Source organism: Arvicola amphibius, chromosome 2, assembly GCF_903992535.2.
Source record: "Arvicola amphibius chromosome 2, mArvAmp1.2, whole genome shotgun sequence".
Classification (NCBI taxonomy): Eukaryota; Metazoa; Chordata; class Mammalia; order Rodentia; family Cricetidae; genus Arvicola; species Arvicola amphibius.
In genome coordinates, this window is record NC_052048.2 from 90,187,232 (window position 1) to 90,211,516 (window position 24,285).

Below are 24,285 nucleotides of genomic sequence, written 5' to 3' on the forward strand. Positions count from 1 at the left end.
CAAACCACACACACTAATAGTAGGAGACCTTCAACACTACCCTCTCACCAATGGACAGGTCAATCAGACAGAAACCTAACAGAGAACATAAGAGAATTAATGGAGGGTAGTAATCAAATGGACTTAACAAGACATCTTAGAACATTCCACCCAAATAGGAAAGAATATACCTTCTTGTCTGCAGCTCATGGAACCTTCTCGAAAAATTGACCACATAATCGCGTAAACAAAGCAAACTTCCACAGTTACAAAAACGTATTAGTAACCACCTGTGTCTTATCGGATCACCATGGATTAAAGTTAGAATTCAACAACAATGCTACTCCCAGAAAGCCCACAAACTCATGGAAACTGAACAGTCAACTACTGAACCACACCTGGGTCAAGGAAGAAACTAAAGAAAGAAATTAAAGTCTTCCTTGAATTTAATGAAAATAAAGGTACAACATACTCAAACCTTTGGGACACTATGAAAGCAGTCCTAAAAGGAAAGTTCATAGCACTAAGTGCCCACTTAAAGAAAACGAAGAAAGCACACATTGGAGACTTAACAGCACACCTGAAAGCTCTAGAAAAAAAAAGAAGCAGACTCACCTAGGAGGAGTAGAAGACTAGAAATAATCAAACTGAGGGCAGAAATCAACAAAATAGAAACACAGAAAACAATCCAAAGAATCAATGAAACAAAAAGCTGGTTCTTGGAGAAAATCAACAAGATTGACAAACCCCTATCCAAACTAATCAAACGGCAGAGAGAGAACAAGCATATTAATAAGATCAGAAATGAAAAAGGGGACATAACCACAGACACAGAGGAAATTCAAAGAATCATTGGATCTTACTACAACAAGCCTGTATGCCACAAAATTGGAAATGTAAAAGAAATGGACATTTTTTTAGATAAGTACCATATACCAAAGTTAACCAGGACCAGGTGAACAATCTAAATAGACCTGTTAGTCGTGAAGAATTAAAAACTGTTATCAAAAACCTCCCTACCAAAAAAGCCCAAGACCAGATGGTTTCAATGCAGAATTCTACCAGAACTTCCAAGAAGAGCTAATACCTATACTCCTTAAAGTATTTCACAATATAGAAACAGAAGAGTCATTGCTAAATTCCTTTTATGAAGTTACAGTTACCCTGATACCAAAAACACACAAAGACTCAACCAAGAAAGAGAATTACACGCCAATCTCACTCTTGAACATCAACACAAAAATTCTCAATAAAATACTAGCAAACCAAATCCACGAACACATTAGAAAAATTATCTATTATGATCAAGTAGGCTTCATCCCAGAGATGCAGGGCTGGTTCAACATACGAAAAATCTATTAATGTAATCCATTATATAAATAAACTGAAAGAAAAAAACCATATGATCATTTCAATAGATGCTGAAAAAGCATTTGACAAAATTCAACACCCTTATGATAAAGGTCTTGGAGAGATTAGGGATACAGGGGTCATACCTAAATATAATAAAAGCTATTTACAGCAAGCCGACAGCTAACATCAAATTAAACGGAGAGAAAACTCAAACCCATCCCACTAAATTCAGGAACACGACAAGGCTGTCCACTCTCTCCATATCTCTTCAATATAGTGCTGGAAGTCCTAGCAATAGCAATAAGACAACATAAGGGGATCAAGGGGATTTGAATTGGAAAGGAAGAAGTTAAACTTTCGTTATTTGCAGATGATATGATAGTGTACATAAGCAACCCCAAAAACTCCACCAAAGAACTCCTACAGCTGATAAACACCTTTAGTAATGTGACATGATACAAGATCAACTCCAGAAAATCAGTTGCCCTCCTATACAACAAAGGATAAGGAAGCAGAGAGGGAAATCAGAGAAGCATCACCTTTCACAATAGCCACAAATAGTATAAAATATCTTGGTGGTAACTCTAACCAAGGAAGTGAAAGACCTATTTGACAAGAACTTTAAGTCTTTGAAGAAAGAAATTGAAGAGGATACAAGAAAATGGAAGGGATCTCCCTTGCTCTTGGATTGGGAGGATCAACATAGTAAAAATGGCAATCTCTACCAAAGGCAATCTATAGATTCAATGCAATCCCCAATCAGGGTCCCATCAAAATTCTTCACAGGATCTTGAGAGAATAATAATCAACTTTATATGGAAAACAAAAAACCCAGGATAGCCAAACAATCTTATACAATAAAGGAACTTCTGGAGGCATTACCATCCCTGACTTCAAACTCTATTACAGAGCTACAGTATTGAAAACAGCTTGGTATTGGCATAAAAAACAGAGAAGTCAACCAATGGAATCGAACAGAAGACCCAGATTTTAACCCACAAACCTATGAACACCTGATTTTTCGATAAAGGAGCTAAAAGTACACAATGGAAGAAAGAAAGCATCTTCAACAAACGGTGCTGGCGTAACTGGATGTCAACCTGTAGAAGAATGAAAATAGATCCATATCTATCACCATGCACAAAACTCAAGTCCAAATGGATTAAAGACCTCAATATTAATCTGACACACACTGAACCTGATAGAAGAGAAAGTGAGAAGTACTCTACAACATATGGGCACAGGAGACCACTTCCTACGTATAACCCCAGCAGCACAGACATTAAGGGCAACGTTAAATAAATGGGACCTCCTGAAACTGAGAAGCTTCTGTTAAAGCAAGGACACTGTCACTAAGACAAAAAGGCAACCTACTGACTGGGAGAACGATCTGCACCAACCCCGCAACAGACAAAGGTCTGATCTGTAAAATATATAAAGAACTCAAGAAACTAGACTTTAAAATGTTAATTAACCCAATTAAAAACTGGGGCACTGAATTAAACAGAGAATTCTCAACAGAAGTTCAAATGGCCAAAAGACACTTAAGGTCAAGCTCAACCTCATTAGCGATCAGGGAAATGCAAATCAAAACAACTTTGAGATACCATCTACACCTGTCAGAATGGCTAAAATCAAAAACCACCAATGATAGCCTTTGCTGGAGAGGTTGTGGGGTAAGGGGTACACTCATCCATTGCTGGTGGGAATGCAAACTTGTGCAACCACTTTGGAAAGCAGTGTGGCAGTTCTCAGGATCAACCTACTCCAGGACCCAGCAATACCACTCTTGGGAATATACCCAAGAGGATGCCCAATCATATTACAAAGCATTTGTTCAACTGTGTTTATAGCAGCATTATTTGTAATAGCCAGATCCTGGAAACAACCTAGATGCCCTTCAATGGAAGAATGGATAAAAGTGTGGAATATATACATATTAGAGTACTACTCAGCGGTAAAAAAAACAATGCATCTTGAATTTGCATGCAAATGGATGGAAATAGAAAACACTATCCTGAGTGAGACAACCCAGACCCAAAAGATGAACCTGGGATGTACTCACTCATAATTGGTTTCTAGCCATAAATAAAAGACATTGAGCCTATAATTCATGATCCTAGAGAAGCTTAAATAAGAAGTGAACCCAAAGAAAAGCATATAGTTATCCTCCTGGATATTGGAAGTAGACAAGATTGCCGGGCAAAAATTGGGAACTTGGGGGTGGGGTGGGATGGGGCCAAGGGGAGATGGGGAGAGAAAAGTGTGAAGGGGAGGATGGGGAGAGCTTGGGGAAATGGGATAGTTGGGATAAAGGAAGGGTGGATATGGGAGCAGGAAAGTATATATCTTAATTAAGGGAGCCATTTTAGGGTTGGCAAGAGACTTGACTCTAGAGGGGTTCCCAGGTGTCCAGTGAGATATCCCCAGCTAGTTCCTTGGGCAGCTGAGGAGAGGGAGCCTGAAATGGCCCGATCCTATAGCCATAATGATGAATATCTTGCATATCACCATAGAACCTTCATCTGGCAATGGATGGAGATAGAGACAGAGTCCCACACTGGAGCACCGGACTGAGCTCCCAAGGTCCAAATGAGGAGCAGAAAGGAGGGAGAACATGAGCAAGGAAGTCAGGACCGCAAGGAGTGTACCCATTCACTGAGATGGTGGGGCTGATCTAATGGGAGCTCACCAAGGCCAGCTGGACTGGGACTGAAAAAGCATGGGATAAAACTGGACTCCCTGAACATGGCGGACAATGAGGGCTGCTGAGAAGCCAAGGACAATGGCACTGGGTTTTGATCCTACTGCATGTACTGGCTTTGGAGGGGCCTAGCCTGTTTGGATGCTCACCTTCCCAGACCTGGATGGAGGGAAGATGTGAACTTCCCACAGGACAGGGAACCCTTACTGCTCTTCAGACTGGAGAGGGAGGGGGAAGAGAGTGGGGGGAGAGGGAGGAAAATGGGAGGCAGGGAGGAGGCGGGGAGGAGGCAGAAATTTTTAATAAAAAAAGAAAAAAGTCGTCAATAATTACACAAAACTATTACAAAAAGTTGAACCAAAGGAAACCAAACAAACCAGCTAGTAAATTGCAAATGTGCCCTCAACATTTTATGGGTCTCAAAATTTCAGTAAAATAACAGAAGAGATGGAAACAGAAGTTTCTTATTATCACACTTCATATGTTATAAAACATAACAGCTAACTTAGTTTTGGCAAATGATTAGGGATTGCAACACTCTGGCTTCCACAAACTTGCTTGATTGTCAAGTGCATCTCAAATGGAGCATGTCACGTAACTTCAGGCATGCAGGGACCGTGTCATCAATGAGACACTGAAATTTCAACACTTCAGCATGGATCACACGGCCAGATTAACGGGCCCAGGTGTTTAATGGTTGAGGGGTGGGATGTGGTGGTGGAGAATTTCAACAATGCAGAAAATTGAAAGAAGATAAAGCTTTTTTAAAAAATTTGTATGAGTGTTTGCCTGCATTTATAGCATGCGCATGCCTGGTGCCTGCAAAGGTGAGAAGAAGGCATCAGATCCCTGATCTAGAGTTACAGAGGGTTGGGAGCTACCATGTGGTTTCTGGGAACCAAAACCAAATCCACGGCAAGTTTACAAACATTTTCTCACTGCTGACCCATCAGTCTAGTCTCAGATAAAGCCTTTGACTAATGAAAACACAAAACGGTAAGGCACTGACACATAGTGATATACAGATGAATGGAAATGGGTTAAATCAAGATGTGAGAGTTAGCCAATTAGAGGCTAGAGCAAATGGGCCAAAGAGTGTTTTAATTAATACAATTTCTGTGTGGTTATTTCGAAGCTAAGCTAGCCAGGTAGCCAGGACAATAAGCGGACCCCCTCCTTACAACAGTAGGTAGCCAATATAGCAGTTAACACAATGATTGAAACAAATGTAATGTTACTCCATAACAACAATAATAGTAATACTTGCTCAGAACTTTAAATCCTGGCAACGCTCTTAATATTTTTGCATAATTCTTCAGAAGATCCTTGAAGAACACATAATTATTTCCAATGTGTTGATGGGAAAACTGAGGCCAGAGAATCAATGACTTCTTCAAGTTCATGCAAACAAAAGATGACAAAAAATATTTGAGCCTAAGTGACTAGCAAGAGCCAGAGCTTACAGGGACTGTGTGACTAGAAGCACTCACACGTGGGCCTGGTACTAGAAAGATGGGAGCTGCCTAGAGGGTAAGAGGAATGTCAAGGGCAGAAGGAGGCTGTAAGTCACACCAAGGCCGACACCTAAGCTAAAGCTGCTCTTAGACTGAAGTACCTCATCTGCGGAGAAATACCTCAACTGAGTAGAAGCAGGAGTCCAATGATGCAAGCACTGTCTTCAGTTTCCTGAGTTCACATCACGCTTAGACATAAAAACATATTTTCTTATCCAAGGAGAAAATTAAAATCCATTTGGTGTTAAAAAAAGGGAGACCAAAGTTGTTCTCTTTCCAAGTGCTGGTTTGAGCACTGAGCACAGTGAGCTGGCAGGAAAGGAGGCAAATTCCTAGTGGGATCCAAGACTCTGCTGGAGATATTTCATCACATGGGAGAAAAAATTCATGGACGGGGCTGCTGTGAAGGGATCCCTTCCTCTTGCTTAGCTGTCTCCTCCATGAGACTCCAGGCTCTTAGCTCAGAACCCTGCCTGTCCCCTGGGGCATCCTCAAGATGGCACAAGAGTGATTTTGTACCCATGCATGCCAAATGAAGACATAAATTATCTTGTAAATTGTACCCACTCAATGGGTTCATTTTCATGATACATGAGAGAAGGCATGCCTTTAACGCTCTTAAAGAGTTCACTTCCTATTGGGGGCACTTAAGTTTTACTCTGTGATGTCAATGTCAATGTATAGTACACAGCCGCACTTAAGAACCAGCTGCTTGCAGCTGTGGGTGTAGCTCAGCGGAAGATGCTTGCCTCTCATGCACTAGGCCCTGAATCCATCCCCAACATCAGGACAACAAACATAAAGATAGACAAAGAAAGTATTTCTGAATGAAAGCTGCATACGTGTCTAAAAACAGCTAGAAAATACAGAACAGACAAGAATCTATACTTACGAACACATAGCGTGTTCCTGAAAGACAGGTATTACCTGTCAGTGATGATGACACATTATTTTGCTTCTTAAAAAGAGAGGAATATTTTCTTATTTCAATTTTTGGGACCAGCTGCATGCAGTGCCTGTGAAGGCCAGAGGGCACAGGATCCCTGGGTGCTGGGAATCACAACAGATGCTCTAGTAGTGCGGTCTTAACTGCTGAGCCATCTCCCCAGCCCATGCACATTTTCAAAACACGCTTTCAGTACAGACAGAGTCCTTTACATGCTACGTGTTCTTAAATATTGTCTCATAAAAGAGAGCAAGTTAAATATAACACTAGAATTTCAGAGAACCTTAGATTCAAAGATATTCATTTAGAAAAATCTCTCTCTTTCCCACCATTATTCTTGAGAACATTATGAAAGGTTCTTTAACATAAGTCTTTAACAACAAAGATGAAGGCAGCCACTACACATCCCCACTCCGCTCTACAAAAAAGCAAAGAAAGATGAGGCTTTTTGCAAGGCAACAATCAGGTACCCACAGTCACCTTCCAAGGCATACTTACGGGGAGCTCAGGGGCATCCTTCATGACCTGAAGAACAATATAGCTGCCTATGGAGTGGCCGATGAGGATGAGCTTCACATCCCTGGGCACGTGAGCTCTCAGGAAAGCTATTTTGTGCTGTATTTGACCAGTCAGACCATAGATGTCCTCAATTTCTTGAGCATTTGACTCTAAAGCAAAAGTATGAACATGCTTTAATGAATAAGTAAACAAGCTTATTAAAGTAGAAAAAGATCTACAAAAAAGCCGAGACTCAAGACAGTGACTTAGAGTCAGGCACTGAGCTCCTGTCATAGCCTGTGATAGACGAGCTGCAGTGCTAGACACTTAGATCACAGACATCCATCCTCACCACAGAACGGGAGAGGCAGCACCAGCTGAAACGTCACAGCTCGTGGATACTGTGTAAAGACTGACAGCTGTGGACTATGAAGCAGGGCAGTTGAGATTCAACTGCAGGTCTGTCCTTGAAGCCCATGAACTTGCGGCTACTCCCCGAGCCACTGCTAGTTTAGGTCGGTAGATCTCAAGGTTGATCACGTAGCGAGTACTCGAGAAGGGCTGCTGGAAGATAGCTGGGCCCTGACACAGAGTTTCTGACACAGTAAGTCTGCGTTGAGGCCCAAGAATTTCCCTTTCTAAGTTTCCAGGAGAGGCAGGAAGGCTGAGTCTAGGATTACACACTGGGAACCACTGGGTTAAGCTGACTCAGATCCAGTGAACTAAGAAAACACCTGATGGATCCTGTTGACGATGTTGAATAATCTGTGCATGTTTAAAGAACTTAAAGACTTAAGTAGAAACCTCAACCTTAACGCACACAGTCATGACCTGCAATAACCTTTCTGTTCCTATTCTTTTTCTAGGGTCTTCAAGATCTAATTAAAACTACACTTGCATAAGCTCACTGACCCAGAAAGACAAAGACGGTATGTACTCACTTATAATTGGACATTAGTTGTTAAGTAAAGGACAATCACACTACAATCCACAGGCCCACAGAGGCTAAAAACGGGGAGGGCTCTGGGGAGGAGAGTAGGGGGGTGTGGGTCTCCCTGGGAAGGGGAAATAGAATAGATTTTGTGGGTGGACTTGGGGCAGGTGAGGACAGGAACAGGAGGGATCGGGTAATGAGTTAGAAGGAGAGGCAACTGGAATTGGAGGGGAGGTGCAAATCAGGGGCAAGGTAGAAATCTAGCACAATAAAAGCTCCCAAAAATCTATTAGGGTGACCTTACCCAAGTCTCCAGAAATGATCATGGTAGAAAGACAGTGATCCTCTGCACTCAGAGAAATGTTGCATCTCTCTCCAACTTCCTCAAGAGAAACACTACTAGAACACTACCAGAGATGTGCATCTTTAACTACGTATCTGAATGTGAACATACCAGTCTATATATACATCCCTACATGTATGTATATATATATATGTATGTATGTGTGTGTGTTTAACTACAGATAAAATATTAAATGAGTAACTTTACCTATGTATTTTCACTCAAAGAGTATTTATGAAACTCCAATGACAATAAACTAGACCTAAGACTAGGAAATAGTGCTGTGCTGGAACTGTGTGTGCAGATGGTAACCCTCACATCTTACACAGCAATTTTCACATCTGCAGAATTCTTACACCTTGCCCCACTGTTACTCTGAAATGATACCCTAATAATTTTGATCAAATATCATACATATATAAAGACTGAAATACGAATCTCAGATTTGAAATCCTTTGAACAAGATGAGGATACCAATTATTCTTTAGATGGACTTTTAAGAACAAACTGTGTTCATTATACATGTATATTACAATCAGAAAATCTAAAAAGTCATTAAAATTTAACGTTAAATTCAAAGTACAACCAGAGACAGAATGCAAAAAAAAAAAAAACCTTTATATTATTTGTTTATTTATAATATTAAAATGGGTCTGGCAATGCTAGCCATCATATAATCATAGAACTTGAACTTGAAAGTTGACACGAATCGAGCAGGACGTGGGCCACTGCAGCAGGGCATGTGACTGCACAGAAAGGAGCAGCACGCTTGGCTGTGGGCTCAAGGGTGGGTGCTGACAGCCCAGCACATCAGGGACTACTAAATGCACTTGGAAAGGTGCCAGGGTTTTCAGACATACTATCCAGACGCTAGTGAACAGGGGGGTCATCCTGGGCAGCTCTCATCTGAAATGCCTGTCGCCAGAACTGCCTAGATTTCAGGTCTCTGTGTCTTTCTGATTTAGGGACTTTTGCCTTGAGTTTACTTGCTAAGCATCTCTCATTCAAAACTCTACAATATGAACAAGGCTCCCCACTCTTCTCTGCCCCAGGACTGTAACCATGGGCTCCATTTCCAGACCCCTCTCCAGCTCTGCACTTTAACTTGGAAACATGCGTGCGTTCCTAGTGGCTGTGAGCAGTGGCTGGACTGTCCCCACCTTTGGGTTTGTCTTTCCTCAATGTTCTTCTGCTAGTCACTGTCCTGGAGAGGGAACTCCTCCAAGCAGTCTCTCTCTCTGTCTGGAGGACTGCGGGGTGTGGTTTTGTTCTTATAACTGCACAGGCTAAACTCATCATTAACTGAAAGGACTGGTAATATTTCATCTGCTACAGTTGAACTGGCATAATTTTTATCTTATGCTTCATGTGTTTTGAACAAAGGACCTGAAGTAGTTGATAATAAATTTACCACCAAGTAAGCGGACTCCAGTAAGTCAAAGCCAGACAACAATTTAAATTCCTAAATTGTTAAAAAAATTATGTATCTTTCTTAAATCATCCCTGTGTGGTATCAGAGAACAGCCGTATTATATTCTGTCATTATATCCACTTCACATTTCTGTCAGTGTGCTATAACAAGAATATCACTTCCATTCTATGCTAAGACCAGGGTCCTCCTGATGGCTCCTTGGCCTTGAGCGGGAAGGAGGGGAGGTATGGGTGAAGGGGAGGGGAGGGAAGGGGGAGAAGGAGGGGAGGGTAGGGGAAGGAGGAGGGGAGGGAGGGGGGAGGAGGAGGGAAGGAGATGGAAATTTTTAAATATAAAAAAAAAAATAAACCATGAAGAAAAAAAAAAAGAATATCACTTCCAACTGTTTATAGTTTTAACACATGTGCACATGAGGCCAAAGCATGCTGCCCAACCTCTGCTGTGCTGCCATAGCTCACTCGCTCTCTCCCTCATTATGTATTCTGCAAACCATGCTGTGCACGTCAGGCGCCTGTACTTAGGGTGACAATCCTGCATGGGAACTATGTATCTGTCCTGCCTGCACTGACCCATCTTATGGCCCCCACTTAGAAAGTACAACCTCTAATACGGAACATAGGTTGTAAGGCCCAGGGCTACACTCGGCCTCTTAGAACTTTTGGGATACTTAGGGTCAGATGGAAATAGTCACCTCGGAAGGTGGACATGGCATCTCTATTGATTCTCCTGCAGTACTACCTATCATTGCCTAGTTGATCATAAATCCTAAGTGATGACAGACTGCCCTTTCATCCCCCTTCAACGTCCGCTGGCCTCTGGGCTAATGCCTCTAGATGGCACTGTTCTCATTAGGTAGCAAAGAGCTCAGACTATTGCTAAGTTATTAACACATTATTAAGTATAGAACCAATCCAAACAATAAGCATTAAAGGAAAGTTATAAATAAGCAAAAATCATTTTAAAACACAAATATATTTCCTAAATTCTGACTCACAACATACATATATCTTTCACTTGTGTGGGGCACTAGTGCATAGTGGGGAAGAATCCATGGTCAAGCTCTGGAAGATGGGGTCCTAGGAACCCCATCCCTAGCAGTAGGAACACTGTTGGGAACTTGCTAGAAATGCAGACTCTCAGGTGGTGCCCCACATCTACTGATCAGTGAGTTATTATTACTATTTATTCTAATAACCTTTGGGTAACTTTGAGACATGCCAAAGTTTGAGAACACTAATCATGGGTGACCCTTCATGTCTGTTTTCACTTTAAAGTCGCGACTCATGTTCTGTTTATTTGCTTCTGATTTTAGAACAGATTTGAATGGCTACTGTCACAGCTGCTGTTGCTATAATAAGAATTCTCTCTATACTACATGCCTCTCCAAGATAAGACATGATAGCTGCATATCACTCAGAAGTTTGAGCAATGGGGACAGATAATTTTCATTAGGGATTAACTAGTCTCTTACACGTAAAGATTCTTGTAGACAGTAGAGAGTTGGGCCTTATTTTTATGTACTCCAAGAGACTGTCTTTTGAAGTATTCATTGTCAAAATGATTACTAATACAATAGACAAATGATGTATAAAACTTACATGTGCTTTTTAAAATAATATGTGTCGTGTGAATGTCTAAGTGTAGGCATGTGCATTGAGTGCAGGTGCCCTGGGGAGACCATAAAGTGTATTGGTTTCCCTGGAGAGGGAGTTACAGATGGCTGTGAGCTGCCCACCTTGGGTCCTATGCAAGAGCAGTAAGTGTTCTTAGCTGAACCATCTTTGCAGCTACTCTAAGTGCTTTCTATTTGACACATTTGCCCTTTCCCCTTTCTTTCTTTTAACTTTTTCTAGTCTTAATTAAGCATATTTAATCATCTCATTTTCTCTTTTTATCATAGTACCTATATTTCTTAAAAAAAACTTTTATTGGTTGCCCTAGAATTTGCAGTACTTAATATAAGTCCAATTAACAGTATATTACTTTGCCTTCAGTTCACGTATGTTATATAACATTGTCATAATAGTATTTGCCAAGACTCAGACCACTTACCCACACATTACCATCACTAAGTAATTTGAGCAGGTATTAGGTAAATTTAGAATAATGAACTTTTAAAGCTTTTACTCATTTCTTCTTCCTAGCTTTTCTCTTTTATATTTTTAATTTGTATGTGCATGCATATGTGTTGTGTGCATGAGTGTACCTATGTTTGTGCATGCATGTATGTATGTGTGGTGTGTATGCATGTGTGTGTGTGTGTGTGTATATGTTTGGGTCCATATGGGTGTGTGTGTGTGTACATGTGTGTATGGGTTTGGCTTGTCCAAGAGTGCTTGTGTGTGCATGTGTATACCAGCACACGCACATTTGTGTGTGTGTGTGTGTGTGTGTGTGTGTGTGTATGCACACATACAAACACAGGTATCCAGAGACCAGAGGAGGTGCTAGATGCTCTGGAAGCAGAATTGCAGGTGGCTGTGACCTATGGGACACAGGTGCGAGGAACTGCACTCTGGTCCTCTGAAGAGCAGCGAGTCCTCTTAACTGGTTAGCCATTGCTCTAACCACGGCTTTCCATCCTTGCTATAGAACTTATTTTCTGTCTTCATTCTTCTTTCCCAGGGCAGAGCTAAAGCAAAAGGTCTCCTCAGCTTCTGTCTACAAAGTCTTTACTCATCCTTTACTTCCAAGGGTAATTTTATTAAACACAGAATCCTAGGTTGCTGATATTTTTCTTTCAAACCGAAATATCTTACTTTATTCCCCTCTAATTTATATCTGACAAGAAGGCACTGGAAGTCTCATTGTTGTCTTCTTTCAAGGCTTCTCTTTGCCTTGGTTCCCTCTAATTTCAATATGGTGAACACAAGGTGAAGATTTTTATCCTGCTCAGTGTACTCCATGTTTCTGAATCTGAGTTTTATTATTTGACTTAAGTGCTTCCATTATTCTGGCTCCATTCTCTCTGTTCTCTGGTACTGTAATTATGTGGACGTCACATCTTTGAAAGTGCCCATAGTTCTTGGATATTCTGTTCTTTAAAAACACTATTGTTTTGTTCTTGCATTTCAGTTTGGGAAGTTTCTACTGGCCTATTTTCAATTCCACAGATCCTTTCCTTAGCTGCATGAGGTCTAAAGACAAGCCCAGGAAGCCAGTCTTCATTTTGTTGCAGTATTTTAATACTTCCTTCTGATTCCTTTCAAAGTTCCCAGCTGTCACTGGTTCCCACTCTTCTGCAGTGTGTTACAGTTCTCACTGGAGTCTCAATATTGACTGCCATGTTATTTAAATCCTCCATCTGATAGTCTGAGAATCGGCACCAGGCACATCTGCGTTTGGTTAGGAGTCACCGTTTGTTTAGTTGTCTTGACTTTTTCTTTGTCTTTTACGAAGCCTTGTCATGTTATGACTGAAGCTGGACGTGATGTGCCAGTTCTAGGAACCGAGGTAAACAGATCCTTGCATGAAGCTTGATGTCAAGGTGGCCAGGACCTGAACTACATTTAATATCCTCCAGAGGCTTTGGTTTCCTCCACGTCTCTGCTTTTCCACCCTCTCGCAGTTGGCTTCCCCTAAGACCTCCTGATCCGCTCCTGTGTCTTCCAGCGCACACTCCTTTGTTATATCAGAAGTCTACTGACACGGGGTAAAATACGGGAGAGTGAACTACAACCTTATACTTAATGTCATGGGGGCGGGGCTGAGACTCTGGGGAAAAATACCTTTCAAATTACTTTCTTCTCTATGTTAGACAAGAAGGACAGGAGGCTCTTCCCTTGGTTTAGACAAGGTCTGGCAGAGTCTCATCCCTTGGAAAGTAGCATTTGCTATTGAGAATTCTTTGGGAATGCTGCAAAATGATTTCTTCTCTTCCCTCCTCAGGAAGACCCTGGGGATATTTTCAGATAATTACTGTGCTAGCTTTACTGCCATGACAAAGCATCCCATGGAGATTAGTTCATGGTTTCAGAAGTTTCAACCCATAGCTATCTAGCCCTATTGTTTTGAGTATTTTGAGGAAAAGACCATCTAGGCAAGGAATGGCAGAACAAAACTGTTGGCTTCCTGGTGATGGGAATTAAAGAGAGGAAAGGGAAAAAAATAACTTCCAAGGTTATGATCTCAATGACCCACCTACTCCAAAATGGTTTTACCACCTCCCAAGATCCCATTAGATTATAAATCCCTAGATGGAGTGATTCACTCATGACGTCAGAGCCCTCCTGACATAATCACCTCCCATAGGCCCTACCCTAACCTCTGAAAACTGCTGCACTGGAAACCAGTCCCTCAGCAGAACACTCTGGGGACATTTAAAATCTAAACTATAACTGGACATGGTGGTACACTCCTACCACTCCTCCTCTAGAGAGCTGGAAGCAGAGGATTGCAAGTTTAAAGACAGCTTGAGTTATTTCGTGAGACCTTGTCTTAAAATATAAACAAACAGGACTGGAAAGATGGCTCAGAGGTAAAGAGCACTTGTTTGTCTTGCAAAGGACTAGGTTCTATTCCCAGAACTCAGCATGGTGGCTCACAACCACTTGTGACTCCCTGTAGAAGGAACGGCTGGCTGTGTCCACCACCCGGCTAGCTTTACCCAAAATAATTACACGGAAACTGTATTCATTTAAACACTGCCTGGTCCATTAGTTTCAGCCTCTTATTGTCTAATTCTTACATCTTGCTTTAACCCATATTTAGTAATCTGTGTAGCACCACGAGGGGTGGCTTACCAGGAGAGATCTTAACCTGCATCCATCTCGGAGAGGAGAGGAGAGGAGAGGCATGGCGACTATGTCGACTGCCTGAAGCGTCTCCCCAACTCTGCTTCCTTTCTCCCACAATTCTGTTCTCCGCCTACCTAATTTTCTATCCTCTTAAAGGGCCAAGGCAGTTTTTTTTTTATTAATCAATGAAAGTAACACATAGACACTCCTCCATCAACTCCCCATCTCTTCTGACCTCCTCAGACATCAAAGGCTTATAAGGTGTGCATGAAGGCACCACACCACACATATAAAATAATGAAACCATTCTAAAAGGCAAAACCAAACAAGCAGCAATCTCCAACCTCAGCCACAACACTGACTCACAACTGAAGAGGGAGTCCCTGGAGGCAATGCTCAAGAGAGCCTGGGCTTCCATCTCACTCTCTACGCAGCCTGCGTTTCACCTGAGCTCGGCGATTCGCCACAACCTCCATCTGTGCTTTCCTGGCTTAAGGATTCCCTAAGATTTCAAGTAAGCTGTCCTTTCATGGTGGAGCCATCTCCCCAGGTTGTACATGGCATTGGTCCTGCTGTCTTGAGTGTCTGACATAGCTAAGAAAAATCATGGATTTTCAGTTTGTCCAGCTTACTTCTTGCTGTGAGGAGAGGAGCAGTAGATTCCAAGCCCAACACATCAGGAATGAAACTGGGAGTCTACTACTTATTGTGGAAGAATTCTAAACTACATCCTTTTCTCAGTGCGTAATATTTGCCAACTATGATTTCTGAACAGGAACAAGCAGTAAATAAATGTTGTAAAGCACCTTTATGAAAAAAAGTATATTACTCAGGTTTAGGACACATAGCTTATCATTACATTTTTATAAGGGGTTTAAAAATAATTACAAGGATGGATGGTGGTGCACACCTTTAATCCCAGTACTTGGGAGGCAGAGGTAAGTGAATCTCAGTGAGTTTGAAGCCAGCCTAGTCTGCAAGAGCTAGTTCCAGGAGAGTCAGGGCTGTTACACAGAGAAACTCTGTCTCGAAAAATAAAATAAAATAATAATAACCAAACAAATCACTGAAGATAACACCCACCAAGTGACAGTTCTCATGGATTTAATTCAATCTGGGTAAGACTCCTGGGTGACTTACACAACATTAAAGTAGCACAGAATCTGGTCTCTCAATGCTAACATGCCAATATATTTACTTGAAGTTAATTTTTGATCATAACAAAACAAAGCATTATGTTATAATATTCATTTTCAATTTTAAATTATAAAACAGAAATTCTTAAACATTTTACTTAGCATCTAAATTTTACATAAAAGGCAAATATAATTTTAATTTGAAAAAAGCAATATTTACTTCAAAAGATGAATAAAATCATGTATTAGTCATTGGAAGTAAGAGATCTATAAACTGTAAAGTTATGAACAAGATAAATTGATATTACTTATCTAACTGCAACACTTCCCAAAAGCTAGGTGAATATACAGGGTATTCAGAAGAGTTCACATATATAATCATAATGACAATTATTTAAATCAGACAACAACTGTATGTGATATGATGGAGGGTGGCCAGAGTACACAGTTAAAAAAGAAACATAATCAAACTATCTTTGAGTACCATGTAGATCATTCATAGAGTACAGGTTTGTGTATTGAATTTTGTATGTTAATATCTAAAAGGATCAGAAATGTATAATCATAAAGAATACAAAGGTAAAATGTTACTGTATCTTTAAAACAGAAAGAGAGACCTGTAAGGACCAGGAATCAAACAAGCAGTAAAGCTCCTCTCTCCCCACAGTGAAGACTCTTGAGCTTGACATCTGTTGGGAATTTAACTATGTATTTCCCCTCATTTATAAGATCTTTAGGAAAGTAAACATGCTAGAATTCTATGGGTAAAACACAGGTAGCTTGCAATGTACAAAAGCGTTCCTTTCCCTGATAAAGCATCTAGCACATTAGCACACAGAAGCCCTGCCCTCCCTTCTCTGGGCCCCACAGAGCAGCAGCAGCCCTCCTGACCCCGCCTCCCTCCATGCTGCTCTACTGTCACTCAGGCTCGTCTCTACCCACACATCCCAGACCCACCGGCATCAATGCGTCATCAATGATCTAGTGATTACACCCCCTTACCTACAGATGTGGTAATACTAGAGACTGAATCCTTTCTGAGGAGCACTCTAATGGGGCTACTGCATGGATTTCAAGAGCTCTTCCCACTATGAGGAGAAGTGGACTCTCCTTCCCAGTATCCATCACCCAGGGTCTTCACCTTGAACCTTTCAGCCTTGAGAAATTGCGACACATGGGTTGGGGATGTGGTCAGTGTTGGGATACTTTCCTAGCACCACACGATTCTAGGTACAATTCCCAACCCTATATGCTCTCCAGCCGAAAGCAGAAAATTATGAGAAATAAATTTACTTGTAAGTTACTTAGTCAATGGTGTTCTACCACAGCAGCTCAAACTATGGCACCCGTTACATGAGCAAGTCTCCTCTAACCCCTGCTGTGGACTCCCTGATCAGCAGGGCACTGCCGAGTCACCACTCTTTGACTAGGAGGGAGAACGCATCTCTAAAGACCAAGTTTCAGTCTTTCCCTCCAGCACTTCCTCTAGTCCACTTTGGACGCACATTATCAATAACTATACAGCTGGTCACTAGTTAAGTAAAGAGGGAGATTCATACTCAACTTGTTGATGTGTCCAAATCCTTATAAAAATTATCTGCAAAAGACAAACTAGCTCTAAAATTATAAAAAAAATGTGGCCTCTGGGGTCTAAGACCACTAGCAGAGGCGATCATTTGTGAACCGTGAATGCTGACAGGCTTTCTAGAAACAAGGACACGCATTCACTGCCAGTCAAAAAGGTGTTAAGACGGACATACCCTCTGGTGCTGCTAGAATCTTCTTATCTTTGGGAGCCAAGGCAAACCCAGCATGAGAGATCATCCACACCGGGAAGCGGCCTTTCGTCAGAGAGTACAAGCTCTTCGCAAACGGCAGGTAAAAGGGGGAAAAGCCTGGGTTACCTAAGGAAATATAAGATTGTGGATTAGAAAGATGGCAGACCCATGCGAGGTGATGTCAGGCCTGAAAGATGTTGCTCTGGGCTTTCTCGCACTATTCTCTACAAATCCAGTGACATTCACATTTACACTTAGGTATCATAAGAAAGATCTTCACAAACCAAAGCATAGAAGTATCTTTTTAAATCTCCTTTACAAGGCTTCCCACTGTTACCAGAATAAAGCTCCAAAGCACTAATACTGTCTCTATGGAATTTCAAGATTTGATCACCTCAGCTATTCTGAACAAAAACTAAAATTAAAGCAAACAACAATAACAACAACAAGAAAAAAAACAGGCCAGTCAAATCAATGTTAGAATCTTACAAAACTTTAAATGTTATCTTTCCATTTCAGATATTTGGAGTGCGTGTGTGTGTGTGTGTGTGTGTGTGTTGTATTGTGTGTATGTGTGTAATGGACCACTGATGGACATATACACTACACATGATTTTTCCTGTGTGTATACAGAATGGATTTTTGACATGGATTGGCATAGGGGAACAGAATATCAATATGATATATCTGCAGCGTCAAGGACAATGAACTGGGGGCTTTAGAGCCTGCAATCATCATCTGTATAAATTCTTCGTTGTTTGTAGCCCTTTCCACAGATGTCCACCTTTACCTATCACCTATTTCTCCAATTAACTTATCTATTTCCTCATGCTGTAAGGTGCTCTCTACTCTAGCTGAACATGGTCTGTGGCAATAGTGTATAAATCACGATTGCCATCCACACCAAGGGTCCACATCTTACAGATAACCCTAGATAGCACAGCAAAGCGGTTGAGAATTAGGCTGCCTGGGCTATAACTCTCATTTTCCCTATGAACTGTGAGCTTCACCAAGTTATTTATTCTCTCTGTGGTTTGACTTCTCATGGATGAAATGGGATAAAGTACAAATGTACATCATGCTAAGTGAATTTACAGACATATTTCAACAGTAATAGGTATATAGATGCTAACTATTCCACATGCACAGCCCTGCCTACCTGTCGTGGTACTCTCTAATGGTTTCTTCATCCATATTGTTACCTTGCTTCTGTAGCATTCTGACCAAAGCTTTAAGTTCTAAGCCATTTTTTGGTGGTGCTGACAATTTGCCAAGTAACATGAAAACTTTCTCAAGGCAGTGATGTGTTCTTTGGTCAGCTTCCTGGCTACTGTGCAGTAGAAGAAGGAATGGAGAGTGGGGATATCAACAGAAGTTGGATACCCACTGTGTATGTGAATGGCATGTCTTCATCTTTATAAATGTAAATATGCAGAATAGGAATGCTGTCTAGCATTAAAGACAAAACAGCACACTCAACTTCTCTTCTATTAGCCAGTTCCATGAAACCATTAATTATGTAACGTAGCCCTGCATTTGACCCGAAGTGTCTTCAGATCCAACACTAAATTTCTAATTTATTTATCTTAACCTGTTCTCCTTTGCTAAAACAGCCGATTGTACACCCTTCTGCATGCACGCGCGCGCGCACACACACACACACACACACAGGCAGGTGTGCATGTTCATGGCTTAATAATGTTCATGGACAAATCCTTTCTCTTTAAGCTTTTAGGGTCTCAAAGTAGTTGAGTTCATTTTGAAAAATCTTCTTGGGCTTTGGAGTGAAATTATTTACATATTACTCTAGAAAGATCTGAGATTTCACTGAGTATACCTGTGGTGCTTTGAACAAAAATGGCCTCCAAAGAGAGGGGCACTATTAGCTGTGGCCCTGTAGGAGGAAGTGTGTCACTGTGGGTGTGGACCTTGAGGTCTCTTTTGCTCAAGCTATGTTCAGTGTAACAGACAGTTCACTTCCTGTTGCCTGTAGATCAAGATGCAGAACTTTCAGCTCCTTCTCCAGCACCATGTCTGCCTGCATGCTGCCATGTCCCGCCATGATAATGGACTGAACCTGAAATGTGAGCTGGCCCCAGTTACAAGTTTCCCTTATAAGAGTTGCAGTGTTCGTGGAGTCTCTTCACAGCAGTAGAAACCCTAGCTGGACCAATAGCCTTCCGGGAGTGTTTTCTGTCCCACATTCACACTCTACAACAACTAATCAACATATGGCTGGAAGCATCACTAGGTAACCCTCCGAACACCTAAAGTTCTTAAGTCAGCATTTTACACATTCTAACTCAGTCTTCGATGGAGCAATAAGAACAAACAGGTTGTGTAACTTTTACCACAAGTTAGAGAATCATTTGGGAAGAAGAAATCACAATTGAGAAAAGGCTCCCACCAGACTGGCCTGTGGGCAAACCTGCAGTGCATTTTCTTGGCTGATGGTGATTGATGTGGGAGGGACCAACTCACTGAAGGTGACGCTACCCCTGGGTTAGTGGTTCTGGATGCTATAAGAAAGTGGTCTGCTCAAGCCAAGGGGGTCTAGCAAGTAAGCAGCACTCCTCCATGGCCTCTGCATCAGTTCCTGCCTTGAGTTCCTACCCAGCTTCCCTGGATGATGAAAGAGAAAGCTGTAAGATGAGATAAACCCTTTCCTCCTTAACTTGTTTCTGGCCATGGTGTTCTATCACAGCAATAGAAACTAAGATCTTCTGTATGCCTGACTACAGTTAGTCTTACAAAACACCTAGAATGCAGACGGAGTTATCACTAGAGGTAAGTGAATGAAGAGCCATTTATAAAAAATTTGGCACTTAGTAGGCACTTAGTAAATGGTAGCTGTTATAATTATTATTATAATTAATGCTAAAAACATTAAAGATAATAACTACACATTTTAGGTACAACAAACCCAATGACAGGGTATATAAAAACATTTGAGAACAAGATAACTATAGAACAGCCTTTTCTACCTGTCTCAGGGTGTAAGATTGAGTTCTTCCTCTTATTTACAATATGATCTTAATTAATTCTCCTTGCTCTAATACAGTATTTTATTACCACCAAGTAGAATGCCAACTACAGCATGCTCAATCTCTCTGTCAGTATTATAGCTTCCACTATATATTATTGTAACTATTACATTTGTACTGGGCAGTCACTGTTTGGAAGTCACTGTGCCATACACAGGCATGCAAGAAGCTCCATGGAGTTTATACAGGAAGAGAGAATAAAGGCATAATCAAACGGGTGACCTGATTCACACGTGTGATAATTCGTACAATCAAAACAAATAGGATCTTGAGAGAGAGATTGGTATGACTTAAAAAAACAAACAACAAACCCAAGGTCTGAGGAAGTGACTTTTTTAGCTGAGGTCCAAAGGGTAAAATGAAAGCCGTGAAGAAATAAAGAGCTTAGTTATTAAAGCAATAGAAGTGGCCCCTCCACCCTTGGCTCTTCTTGTTACATCCAATAGCATCACGACTAAGGACTATGGCTAAGAAGCCTTTACACAGAAGGGAGGATGAGGAGAAATAAACCAGTCAGGATCTGAGGACCGACCATGACAGGAAATATGCCCTTTAGTCTATCAACACAGGATTAAGAGGGTTTGGGCATCTGATCAGATTTCAATCATTTCTCTTCAACAGTAAAAGAATAACTAGAAAACATTAGATTTTTGGTAATTTGGACAAAATAGGCCACTTCCTATAAAGATGGAAAGCATCTCAACTTATTCAAAAAGAATTAGATAATTTCAATAGACCTACTGTCAACTAAAAATGTCAAGCTTAAAGACTGAAGAGCTCGCAAACAAATCCAGATCTACATGGCTTTACTGGCAAACTCTGCCAAACATTTAAGGGAAGAAATACTATCAGTTTATAAGTATTCTTCAAGAAAATATGCAAGGAAGAAATAATTATCAGCCCATTCTGTGAGGTCTATATCACCATCATACCAAAGCCAGATGCAACTTCTAGAAAAACAAAACTACAGGTCAGTATCACAGGGAACAGAGATGAAAAATTATACAGTAAGGGCCTACAAGTTGAACTCATCAAAAGGTTAAAATGTACATTGTGACTGAGTAGAGTTGATCAAAGATGACACCACTGATTTAACATTTAAAAATCAATTTTATCTGTCATACTTATAAATTGAAAGATTCACACACTCATCTTAATAGATACAGAAAAGGTGGAACTTGGAATATATTTAGTAATAGAGCTATATTTTTAAACACAACATATATGAAATACTGAATCACAATTCCTAGATTCTGTATACAGTCTTTGCACCTGGTGAAGCTAGTCTCTTTCCATTACTGTTTATTTTTCAATTTATTTATTCTCTTTCTCCCTTTTGAAACAGGGTCACTCTAGCACATCCTGGCTACTTACTATGTAAACTGGGCTGTCCTCAAATCAAAGTCCCCCCAAAAAAATAAATAGATGCAGGGTGCTGAAAGTGGCATGCTGGAGAAAACACAAAACTCTGGATGCCTTCACCCATAAGTGTGCACCCTAATTTCCTGACAGTTTACAGAGATGAGGCCCCAAATAAAGGTACGGGAATCCTACCAACTCACACGCAGAACCAGCCTAGGCCTCTGAGGGATCTGAGGAAAACAGTGAAGGCCACAGAGGAACAGAGCAAGCATAAAGGACACATCTGAAAATCCCAAAGTGCCACAAGAAAAGAGATCACGGGACAAGGAATGTGTGGCACTTCCCAGCATCCGTAGTGTCTCCACTAACTGCTCCCTCTACCTCCTCACCACACAGCAAACATGGCTTCCCTCACTCACTGTTGTCTAACACTTCACACACTCAAGGGCAGCAAGCACTTTTCCGCAGCACACTCAGAAGAAATGAACCCCACTGGGTGTGGGAGTCTGGGGGCTGCCTCCCTTCATCAACTATTTCACGTTACTTTAAGACTCACTCTGCCCACTCCAACCCATCAGCTTTTCGGTCACTCACACATTTCCAGGTCCTTAAGTGACAGTTCTCTTGTTGCGCACATGAAGAGATTTCAAAACCCAGATGAATTGAGTCACTACCTCTGCCCCATAATTTAGCACAGTTATCAAACCCAAAGGACTTATCTGCATCAAGTATAAGCAACAAGTTACCATAATGTGACCTGGTGTGCATCATGAGGCCCTGGAGGAAGGACCTACGCAGAATGACAGTGCCACCCCCAGACTTTCTGGATCAGAAGTCAATGATGGGACGAAGGAACACTGTGTATCAGGCCCTATCTCGCAATCCAACATGGACTGTAAGAACTACAAGCTTAGGCCCTTTCACCAGCCAGAAACAGCTAACAGGCAGAGCACCCCAACTCTGAGGACCCTTCTCCAGATGAATCTTGGGCGCTTTTACCCCTTACTTATAACATGCCTGTTATTTTATCACGAAGCTGCTCAAGAACCCAACGCCTCTCTTTTGGATAATGGAAAGATAATGCCTTTCATTCGGCAGACTGCTATTCCACCTATCGTCCTCGAGGGGTCGCCCCACCATCCACGAGCACCGCTCTCAGAAACCGACTTTGACCCTAACAGAACACAGACATGGGAGTGGGGCAGGGGTTACTACACTTTCCTCTTAAATCCTTTCACACTTGATCATTTCAGTTGTCAAACTTCCTCCTTCCCTCCCTCCCTTCTTCTCTCCCTCCTTCTCTCCTTCCTTCCCCCCCCTTCCTTCCAGCTGCAGGACAACACCTCCAGTCCAGGATGACTAGTCTACTTAATTTCTATACCCCATTCCTGCCAAACCTCAGCGACATAGAGTAGTACCTGCTATGCCTGCAACTTCAAACTCTCATTCCCTACCGACAGAGTATGTCTATTTTTTTATTTTAACACATGCTACCAAACAGATTTTCAAGGAGAATGTTAAATCCTGGATGATTGCAAGCTTGTTTCCAGAAAAGGTTAGGCCAAAGAAAGATAGCGGCTCAGAAATCTTAGCACCGCTGGGCACGGAAGTCCCATGCTAAGGCGAGGTTAGAGCGGTACAGCTGAGCACGGACATCTCAACCCCTTTCCCCTGTTCAGCTCGAACGTTAGCAGACAGGCTCTCACGCTTCACACAGAAACGTGGAAGAAGATTCCTTCCCAGAAAACAGAATAACTGAAGGAAGAGCTACAGATCCTGAAAACCAGAGACTCAAAATGAAACGCTGAGTTACACTCAATACTCCACAGTAAGGCTTGCTCAGGGAGCCCAAACCTCATTAGCCCGGGTGTGTTGTAATTTAAGCATAGGTTGTCATGGATCTTGGGGTCCCTAGTCTAGGAAAACTGCAGTACCTGATCAACCCTGAGCATGTGGAGAAACCCCGTCTCTGTATGTAATGACCGTCTAAGGAGAGAGGGAGCAAGATGTCCTCCAGCCTGAGGGATCCTCCACACAGTGAAAACACATGGCATGTAGAGCTGTTTTCATAATCTTAAAGGAAAAGATGATTTTGGCCAGTTTTAACACTTCCATCCAACCCAATAAATGCAGAAAGAAAGACAAAGACACACCGACAGGGAGCCTTGCCACATGTTGCAGGCAGAACACAATTTCAAAGTTTATTGTTTGCAACCAACTAGCTATCTCTGACAGTGACAGAGAAAAGTCACAAAAGGCCAAGAAGAAAATCACAGAATAAAAACTCCACATTAAATACATGATCATTTTAAGGAGGGAAAAGGTTGTTAAAAACTTAAACTTTGATAAAGATACAAAACTAAAAACGTTTATAAGGGAAATTTCAAAGTTGTGCATGTAGTGCCTTCTCCATAAGACAAGGCATCTCTGTATAATAGGGAATATGGAAAATACCAATGTAAAGAAAAAAGCGCACGCCCAGAATAGTAACCACGGTTGTTATCAGGAGTAATTTAATTTCCCTCT

General features: G+C 41.5%; 1 protein-coding gene across 7 annotated transcripts in view; it reads right to left on the minus strand.

Annotated features, from left to right (window-relative positions):
- LOC119806759 (lipid droplet-associated hydrolase-like) overlaps nt 1-24,285 on the minus strand; it is a 67,896-nt gene that overhangs the window by 33,239 nt on the left and 10,372 nt on the right. For all 7 annotated transcript variants that reach the window (XR_005284262.1, XM_038318729.1, XM_038318731.1 and 4 more), the window contains 2 exons: nt 17,336-17,479; nt 6,995-7,164 (listed from right to left, as the gene is read on the minus strand). Coding sequence is in view for 6 of the 7 variants with exons in the window: in XM_038318729.1 (XP_038174657.1) it covers nt 6,995-7,164; nt 17,336-17,479 (314 nt within the window). In the remaining variant the exon portion in view is untranslated. The remainder of the gene's footprint in view (nt 1-6,994; nt 7,165-17,335; nt 17,480-24,285) is intronic.